This window comes from Rattus norvegicus, chromosome 14 (assembly GCF_036323735.1).
Source record: "Rattus norvegicus strain BN/NHsdMcwi chromosome 14, GRCr8, whole genome shotgun sequence".
Classification (NCBI taxonomy): domain Eukaryota; kingdom Metazoa; phylum Chordata; class Mammalia; order Rodentia; family Muridae; genus Rattus; species Rattus norvegicus.
This window is the reverse complement of record NC_086032.1, coordinates 43530988-43541276: the sequence shown is the minus strand read 5'-3', so window position 1 is coordinate 43541276 and position 10289 is coordinate 43530988. Positions and strand designations below refer to the sequence as shown.

Here is a 10289-nt window from a genome sequence, read left to right as displayed (position 1 = left end):
AACTCGTGGCAATGATCCTGTTTCAGCCTCCTTAGTTCTGAAATTTACAGTTTGAGCCACCTGCCTACCTCAAAGAGATACTAATGAACTGTTTTACAAGTATGAAATGTCCTGAAACTGTTTAAAAGATGTATTAGTCAATATCCTCATGTGCATATGAAACTATATTTTAAAAAAAGCAACATGCAGAGCTCGAGAGATGATGGCTCAGTGGTTAGGAGCACTTGCTGTTCTCTTCCAGAGAAGTAAGTTCGGTTCCCAGACCCAGGTAAGGGTGGTGGTTCACACACCTAAAACTCCAGCTTCAGGGGAAAAGACCCTTTGGCCTCTGAGGGCATCCACCCTCAAATGTGCATCCAATCACATAACCTACACATAACTTAAAATATTTTCAAAAAGAAAACAGTTCAAATTATATATACAGTATGATCTTTCTTCTAGCAATTATCAAAATTCTTAAAAATGTGTGAAAGTGATATTATGAGTGAGACAGAGGGGGGCAAATTAAATCCTGGCCACGACAGCAGTAGTTAAATGCTGCTGTTTGTCCTTCTATAACCCAATCCTGGCATCCCTTTCAGACCTTTCAGGCCTCTCTGAGAGCCTGCTCAGAACAGCTACTATTGTAAGCAGGTGTACATTCAAGATATAGCCCAACTGTTTGATAAAAAGTCCTTTGGACCCTTTTAGTGGTAGGGGTGTGGCCTCATAGTTTAACATCCATGGCTCCTTAAGTCTGAATTTCTTCTGATGGAGAATTACTTTTGAGAAATGCCTCACGTCTCGGTGGTCCTTAATGAAAGCCACTGTCAAGTTCAGGTGTCAATGACTCACCAGACAAGGTAACAATCAAACCACCTGTACTATTAAAACACCTTTCCTGGAATTCAGAGCACTGGCTAACGTTCTCACATTGATTCAATTCAATTTAAAATTTCACATATAAAACTGTATTTATTAAAATTTATCTTGCGGGACTAGCGAGTTGACTCACTGGTAAAAATGCTTGCTTGGTAAGAGCAAGGACTTACTTGGAATCCCCAGCACCCATATAAAAGGTGGAGCATGATGTAGGCGTCATACCTGTATCTGGCACTGGGCAGGAGGACGGGCGCAGGTCCCAAGAGCTCCCTGGCCAGCTGGCTAGCTGTGTCAGTGAGAGACCCTGTCTTAGTAGCAGAGAGTGTGATACAGATAAGACACCTGCTGTTTCGCTCTGGTCTGCACATGTGCACCACCGCACACATGACGCACACGTTGTTCCTTTCTGTAATAGTTCATGATCCTTTCCTTTGTCAGCATGTGAGTTTAAAAGCATCTTTAAAAGCTCTAAGATGTCAGTGATCTTTCCCTTGCATGCTTTGTGCAGAAGTAGTTGGCAGGCTCCTTTCGAATGAAGAGAGTGAAGATAAGGTCCTTATACACCACTGCTGTAACATCTCGCTGTGGCAGTGTGTCCTGTGCTTTGCCAAGACCTTGTCATCTTTGCCACCTGCCCTCTGGAGGCTGATAGCACTCTCTGGTCATCTCAGCCCCTGAAAGCTTCATCTCCAGTGTGCAGAAACGTCTGTCAGGAAGGAGATTTGCTACCTGCATTAGAAGCCACAAGCCCAGAGAGACGGAGGAATTGTTTGTAAGGGTAGCAATGCTCAAGATGTATAACCTTGAGAGAGGAGTAGGATTTCACCGCCGGGGAAACTGGAACCCAAACAGCATTGTAAAAGAGGGCGTTACATCGTATGGACTTGGTGACGTAATAGTTGTCTGACATAGGTGAGAGCAGAGCCAAGGGTGTCATTTCATCACCTGTGTGCTCTCACCAGACTAATTTTCGAAAGCATTGCTCTCCTGGGCACCCTACTTAGTGTCACCTTGACTCTGTGCTCAGGGCATTTTGTCTCCTTCCTTCATCTAACTTTTCTCCTGTTCTTAAAATTAACCAGGTATGGCTGGCTGGCTGCACCTGTTCTTGTTAACCTGTTCATTTCATGCTTTTCTTAACATCTCGGTTTATGTAAATCCAGCGCCATTCAGCCTAAACCATTCCTACTCAGGAGCTAACGGAACTGATTGGAGGTTTCCCCCACAGTGTGCAGTACGGAACTCTACGTGGCTTTTCATGCTTCTTACTCTGTTTTCCTGAGCAGTTTTTTATTTTTAGGGGCCACATGAGGTTAAGCTACAGGCCTCATGGCATTTTTATGCCTCCAAAACAGACTTTTTTCTTTTGGTCAGCCAATGTTGAAACAGCTTTATGTGAAACTATTTGACAGGGATTTCAGTACAGAAAACCTAAATTCTGATCTGCATTTATAAATCAAAAATTCTTAATATTACACAATTATAGTGTTTTATATTTTAACTAATCAATGTTTTTATTCACTTCTGTAACTGTGTTTACTCACTTTGGAGGTTAGACATTAGTATGTGTGTACTGTCTTCTTCCACCTACTGGAGTATTCAAAGTAACTACTAAGTATTTCAAGTTTGATATTTTTTCCTTATCAATTTGCGATGAGCGTGTCCACAGCACTGCTCTGTCCTATTGACCACAGAAGCCACTGTCCAGGGCTCTCTGCAGCCTTGCAGCTCTCTGCAGGGACTCTGGTAGCCTTGAGTCCCACTGTCCCTCTTCAATAGGAAATCTCGGTGTTAAACTGGAGGAGGTAGCCCTGTTTGAATTAGAGTGATATTGGTGTCAGGGTTTCTCTTTTAAAGAGTAAGTACTGACATATTTTGGTCCCTTGTAATTTTCAAACTTTTTCTTCTAGTTGTTCTCATCATCCTTTGTTCAAATGAGCTCTTACCCAAGGATATCACTGTGTACCCTGGGATGAGAGGGAGGAAACCAGAGCATAGTGAGCGGCAGTCCCCAGCCCCAACCTAGACCCTCCTCCTCATCCTCCCCACACAGCACAGCTCAAGAATCCTCACAACTCTCAACTCGTCTCATTTAAAATGCTTTTTAGAAAACTTGTTCTGTGATATCTCATCTAGGAACTCGGTTTAAAAGCAGGAACTACCGCTGGTGGTGAAGTGGCTTTTAGGTACAAAGGAAAACGCTCTGGGTTGCGGCTCTGGTTTCAGCAGTAAAAGGGTTAACACCCAGAGCCCCAGAGGCTGTGATTCGACTCTGCTCTGGGATAGTGTTCTCAGTCTCTGTCATTTGTGGTTTAGAAAGGGGGTGGTGTTCTGCATTTGAAAGGACTTTAATGAATGCTGTCAGTGTTTGTGAGAGCTAAGGGTCTGCACCGGGAAAGGGGAGCTGGGAAAGTGCTGTGGCTGCTTCAGGATAGGTGGACCGGAGTTTGCCCTGATTGAACGGAATGTTCCACCGTGCTTCATCTTTATTCATCATCCTTTGTTCTTTACAGTCTGATATATTGGGATGAAAGTAAATGTGGATATATATCCCAACGATTTATTTCCCTTTAAAGCTGTTTGTTGGCTACAGCGGGGAATAGACTCCTCTTGTCTTGGTTGGATGCACAGATCTGTGCGCCTTGCTTTTTGCCCGTTGCCTAGACGATCACTCGGTTTCTCTGAGGATGTCTGGTTCTCGCAAAGAGTTTGATGTGAAGCAGATTTTGAAAATCAGGTGGAGGTGGTTTGGCCATCAGGCATCATCTAATTCTTCAGTTGACAGCCAGCAGGGAGAATTTTGGAGCCGAGGACAGACTGGAGCAAACGGTGGGAGAAAGTTTTTAGATCCGTGTAACCTACAACTGCCTTTGGCTTCAATTGGTTACCGGAGGTCCAGCCAACTGGATTTTCAGAATTCACCTTCTTGGCCAATGGCATCCACCTCCGATGTCCCTGCATTTGAGTTTACAGCAGAAGGCTGTGGCGGTGCACACTGGCTGGATAGACCAGAAGTGGACGATGGCACTAGTGAAGAGGAAAATGAATCTGATTCCAGCTCGAGCAGGTTGATTATTTTCTTGCTGTCAGAGATGGGGGGTGGGGGACATGCTCTATGGTATTTGAGAATAACTGAATTTTTACTAGCTAATCTGTGAATGTGTGCGCGTCTGCTTCCCAGGTACTGACTACATGGATGGCATCTTGGTGTGGATGGGTTCATTTGCTAGGATTTGGGAAATGTCTCGACATCAATTCTGTGGAATTTAAGGGCAACAAATAGCTTTCATTTTGAAATACGTTGCGTTTCATGTATAGATCTGACCCTGCTTCGACGATAATACCCAGCAGCAGTTTTGTACATTGTTGCCTGGCTTTATTAATCTGGTTTCTATATTCACAGTAAAACTGTAAGACATTTCTGCAGTATACATCTTCATGATATTTGGGGTTGTAATAGATTATGGAGTCATTTTAATTTAATAAAAATGGAAGGTTTTACAAAAAGAGACAGCCTGCAGCTCCCAGTTTTTGACACCATTTTAGTTGTCAATACTATTTTTCTGTGGTTATGTCTTTGTCCTGTGGCTATTGCAGCTCTGCAGACTAAGACAGAGAGTACTAAGTAACATGTCTCTCTCAAGGATAACACCACCGACTCACTCCCATCACCCCCACTCTCCACAGTAATTCACGCTGTTTAAGGAAAGGAAAGATAGCCTTTTAGGGGCGTTTAAGAGAACATGGTGTGGTGCATCGGGGTGCTAGATGTGGTCAGTAAAAGAGAAAGGGAAATGAGTTCGAAGAAACGCAGTGAAGAAAACATTGGTGATTTTACCATGATTTTGTTCCTTTCCTTCTTGTCGTTAGGGTGGATTTTCTTGGTCTGTTTTACATGCTGTGTAACAAGTGAAAGTCAACTTTTGGATACATCCTCACTCTAAGATATTTCCAATACGCAAAGACACAAATGCCCACTAATCTGACATTCGATTACTTTCTTCCTCTTTAAAATTTCTTTACGGGATTTGATTGTTATAATCTCTACGTTGGTTATTGTTCGCGTAAGGCGTCCTGAAGAGTTAAGATCAAATGGACTCCTATATTCTGGTGTCTCATGCTAGGAGAGTGTCTCCACCTTCTCCTCTAACCTTCAGAGCATGGACTTCTGACCAGTCATCTGTAATCTGTATAATAGAGAGAGGGGAATACCTTACCTAGGCAAATAGTATATTTAATTAAAAATTTTTATTACTTCATGACTTGCCTTTATCAGAATAGAAGAGGAGTCATGAATAATTTTAATATTGAGATTAACTCAACACACATGATCCTATTATATCTAGGGGGAAACTTTTGCCATAAAGAAAACAAATTTTTAGTTTTTAAAATTTTTTTTACCAATTTCTGTGTGAAAATAATCATTCCATTTGAAAAAATCAATATATTAAGAATATTTAAATAATGTTAAAAAACCAAAACAGTCACTTCTTTTCCAGCTTAGATCATAAAACTATTAACATCTATCTACTGCCCAAGCATGTGATCACATGTCTGATATTGAGAGAATTTGCATATAACTTCCTTATATAAGAGATAGTTAATATAGCCAAGGAATACTAAAATTTAACCCTCTTTTGTGTGTACATTGAAATATTTTTAGGTGTTAGTTATGAAAGAAAAGATTTTTGTTTTGACGCAGAGATAGTTGTTGTATATTCCTCAAGAACCTTACATTGATATTTTTACTTATAGGACTATAAAAATAAAGTGCTAGTCAAGGACGTGGGTGAAAGATGGGCGTAGATGGTTCACATCCTCAGAGACCTAACTTAAAAAAAAATACTATGTTCACAATAAAACGTAATAAAAGAAAACGTCTGAATTTTTAGATGTGAGGGGCCACACAAGAGCTTATTCTTGATGGTTTAACATTTCAATCTTATTCCAAAAAAAAAAAAAAAAAGGTCTAGAGTTTACAATGTGTCTGGTCCTTCACATCTCCATGTTCTCCTATGTTAAGTGTATCCAGTTTGTATGCCTTCTGTCAATCCTCTGGTTGATGCTTTAACCTTTGTCCCTGGGAGACATCTGTTGCCCTCAGCTTTTTAAATAGCCAGAGTCCTCTAAACAGATGTCCTATAACCAAATCGAAGCCCATTGATACTATGGTCAAAGAAGTTGTAGTGGCGTTTATCAGATTCTTATACATAACATAACTCGGAGCAATTCTTTTTGTATATATTTGCAAATGGTGAAATAGAAAACCTTCTGAGCACATTATAAATTAATATCTAAAAATGTTAAAAATACAGTGAGGACACACACATAACATACTAATTTCTTCTTAGGAGCAGTCTTCAAGACAAATATCAGAACTTAAACAGAACTTTTGGTTTTTAGGTTAGGGGAAGGACAGCTGAGTGGTTTTGCATAATCAACATGCTAACAGCCATCATAGATGTGGGCAGCTGAAGGCAATGGCTGCCAGTCTCCTATGCAAGGACTATATTGTCAGCTCTCATCTAGCTGAAAGGTCTGCCCAAGCACTGGCCTCTGACCACGTTCACTGCTACTTCACTGAACCATATAAACATTTCTCGGCTTTTAACTTTCATCTTGACTCTATAGCCTAGTTGGAGGTCAACTTTGGTACTAAAATATAAACTTTGTGGGTTGTTTTGTTTTGTGTTTTTGATAGCATGAGCGATTTCAGACTTTAAGTAACAGAATTTTCATGTCTTATGTAGGATAGATTTCTAAAATCTTAATTCCAGGATAGTTCTTACCAGGGCCTTCAAGGTGTCCATGGCTACTACCATGTGATCATGGAATAAATGGTTTACATATCATTTACTTACTCACTGTAGAATTAGGTAATTTTAAGTAAATAAATTATTATTATTATTGTCATTATTATTACTATTGTTGGTGGTGGTTTTTTGAAACAGGGTTCCTCTGTGTAGCCCTGGCTGTCCTAGAACTCACTCTATAAATGAGGTTGTCCTCGAACTCAGAAATTCTGCTTTGAGTGCTGAGATTAAAGGCATGTGTTAACACCTGGTGGATATTTGAACTTTTAAAGTCAATTGTGCACAAAATATCATTGCAATTTAAGCTCTTCAAAAGAAGAAAAATATATAGCTAAAATTCCCAGAGTGGCACTTAACTCTGAGGCACAGCTCTAAGCTCTTCAATATGGTAACCTGTTTAGTTTCCACAGTGGTATTTTTAAAGACACGTTTTTTTTTTACTTTATTTAACTTTATGTGATGAGTGTTTGCCTGCACCTGTGTATATCATTCATGTTGCTGGTACCCACAAAGGCCAGAAGAGGGCACTAGAACCCCTATAACTGAATTGCTTTCAACTCTGTTTCAACTTGGGATATCCTAGACTCCTGCCTCCCCATCCATCCCCTTTCTAAAGATATTATCTTCAAAAAGTATGTTTCTTTATTTGTTACTTAACTTGCTATTAGAATATAATTACATTTTCCCTTCCCTTTTTTAAAAATTCATTTATTTCATATACGTGAGTACACTGTTGCTATCTTCAGACACACCAGAAGGGGGCATCAGATATCATTACAGAGGGTTGTGAGCCACCATGTGGTTGCTGAAAATTGAACTCAGGACCTCTGGAAGAGTAGTCAGTGCTCATAACCACTGAGCCATCTCTCCCCATCCCTCCCTTCCCTTTTCTTTCCTAACTTTCCTATATACTACTCTTTGCTCTCTCTTTCAAATTTATTATATATATATTATATATTATATATTAGTATATAATATATGTTCACTCCTAAATATAACCGGTGTTGCAGACAGTTATGAGCTGCCATGTGGGTGCTGGAATCATTCCTGAGACTTCAGCAAGAACCGTCAGTGCTCCTAACTGCTGAGCTATTTCTCCTCCCCCATATTAAGATGGCATCTTAGTATGTAGTTCAGATTGCCCTTGAACTCAACCCTCCTACCTTAGCCTACCAAATGTGGAGATTACAGGCATATGCCACTATTTCAACGACAATCAACCCTTTAAGTTCCAGGCTTTTGAAGCAGAAGAACCCAAGGATGTTATTTAACAATCACATTTTCTTTTGCTTATTTTGTGTTTGAGTCTGGACAGTGAGGTTTTAAGGTTTTAAACACGAAAACAATGACACACATGTATCTACACACACACACACACACACACTCACATTCACACACACACTCACTCACATACACACACACTCACACACAAACACACACATTCACACACACACTCACTTACATACATTCACACACACAAACACACACACTCTCACATTCACACACTCTCACATACACACACTCACACATACCAAACACACATATTCACACACACACACTCACATACACACACTAACACATACAAACACACACATTCACACACACACTCACATTCACACACACACACAAACACACACATTCACACACACACTCACATACACACACTCACTCACACACAAACACACACATTCACACACACACTCACTCACATACACACACTCACTCACACACACACACACACACACACACACATTGACCCATAACCAAATAATTTGGTCACTTAACTTTAGGAATGAGTGTGTTAATAAAATAGATCGTAGACTAAAATGATCTGTCGAGACTATCAGAAGCACAGTTGACCAGTGGACCAGTGGCCGAGGGCAGATAGGTCTCTGCCTCACAGTTCATTCAGAGGCCCATACCCTTTTGCATATCTTTCTCCGCAGCATAGAGAAATATCCCCTCTGTGTGCTCAAAACTTATTCAGCTCCCCTCTCCATTCTCATCTGAGGGAAAGACTGAAGAAAAGGCTGGATGTGAGAGAAATGTCGATGAGGAGAACTCAGCCATGTGGCTGCAGCTAGTTAGAAGAGAGGCTTTAAATGTACTCTCTACCTGAGTGTAGCCACGTGCCCAGCTGAAAGTCGATATTATAAAAATAAAGGAACAGACTGGAGGTTATAATAAAAAGTGCAGTGAGTGAAAACTGGGGTTACAGAGGCATTCTTTAATGTGGGTGCTGGAGGTCTTCATGCTTGAATGGCTAGCACTTCATTGACAGAACACTTTCCTTGGCCCCATGTTCAGTCTTTTAAGAATGAATGTAGCATGCGTTTTGCATCTAGATATATCTTTTGTCTAACAACACGTTTAGATTATCACAGTATTTTCCCCTAAACAACCTTAAAAAAATCTTTCCTGCAGCTCAGTCTCTGTCTACATAGATAATAATTTCCTTAGTACAGAGACCTGGGGTTACCTCATGTTTTCTAGGTTCTAGGTTTGTATCCTAGAAGTCATTTTATAGTGATTGTTGCTGTTTTAATTTTCCCCCAGCATCATGTTGAGCTTTCCCCCTTTATACTGGCTACTTAAGATTCTTAGAACCATCTTAACTCTTTGTCACAGATCTCCCTGCCATGGTTCGTTACAGGGCTGGGGGTAGGAGGGAATTCCCAAATAAAAACATGTTTTTTTCTTGAGAAGGGAAGGGACAAAGATGCTCTTCTGTTTTGAGGGGTGCTGGAGATTGAACCCAAGGCCTCGCCCTAGCTAAGCACTGAGCTGCAGTTCCAGTCCCTAAAGATAATTCTTGAGCTGTTGATATCTCTCTGTATACAACTGTCTAGTTCTTACAAGGGAGAACTTGTCTGTGGCCATACCACCCTGAATGCTCCTGACCTCAGACGCTAAGCAGGGCCAGGCCTGGTTGGCACTTGGATGGGAGGAAGGGTCCTGCCCTGCTTCCTCCTCTTCCGCACTTCCCTACAGACTTCCCTGTCAGCTGCCTTCCCAAATATCAAGTGGATCTTTCCTCCCTCTGGATCCCAGCACTGCAGCTCTGCCCAGGGATGCATGCGATGCTTGTTTGAAGTCATGGTTTTCTATCTCCACTTCTACTTATATTTTATAGCTCTGATTTGGTCCAGTTTGCTTTGTTTTGGGTTTTTAAGGTAGGGTTTCATGTAGCCTAAGCTGGCATTGAACTCCTAATCCTCTTGCCTTCACCCTTTAAGTGCTGGAGTTACATACATGCACCGCCAGTCCTGGCTTTTGTCTGTAGTGTATAAATTATAGTTGCACAATGCTATATGTACATCCCTTATAATTTATTAAATAAATTTAGGGCACTGTTTAAGTATGCTGAACAGTATACATAAAAAAAATGAAAGACAGATAACCTATACTAATGAATTCGGATTTTATTTTATACTTGTGACTGTGAGTATTTGTGAAAGATGCTAGAAGATTAGTGGAACAGTAATTGCACCTTTGCACAGGCATAGATTCTAGATGTCACCTGTTATAATGCAGGTGCCAAGCATCAATCACTTATGCTGGGAGTGAGCCAGGCAGGCTTACCACAGCAGCAGAGCAGCTCTTCACTCAAAGTCA

The 10289-nt window shown here is 40.8% G+C and overlaps 1 protein-coding gene across 3 annotated transcripts in view; it reads left to right on the top strand.

Moving 5' to 3' along the window:
- Nucleotides 1–10289, top strand: part of Klhl5 (kelch-like family member 5) — a 67919-nt gene that overhangs the window by 24557 nt on the left and 33073 nt on the right. The window contains exon 1 of one of the 3 annotated variants that reach the window (XM_039091923.2): nt 1040–3928. The exons of 1 other annotated variant lie outside the window; for it this stretch is intronic. In XM_039091923.2, the coding sequence (XP_038947851.1) occupies nt 3549–3928 (380 nt within the window). In that variant the 5' untranslated portion in view covers nt 1040–3548. Of the gene's footprint in view, nt 1–1039; nt 3929–10289 lie in introns of those variants that run through there. One more of the 3 variants, NM_001047093.1, reaches the window with a different exon arrangement.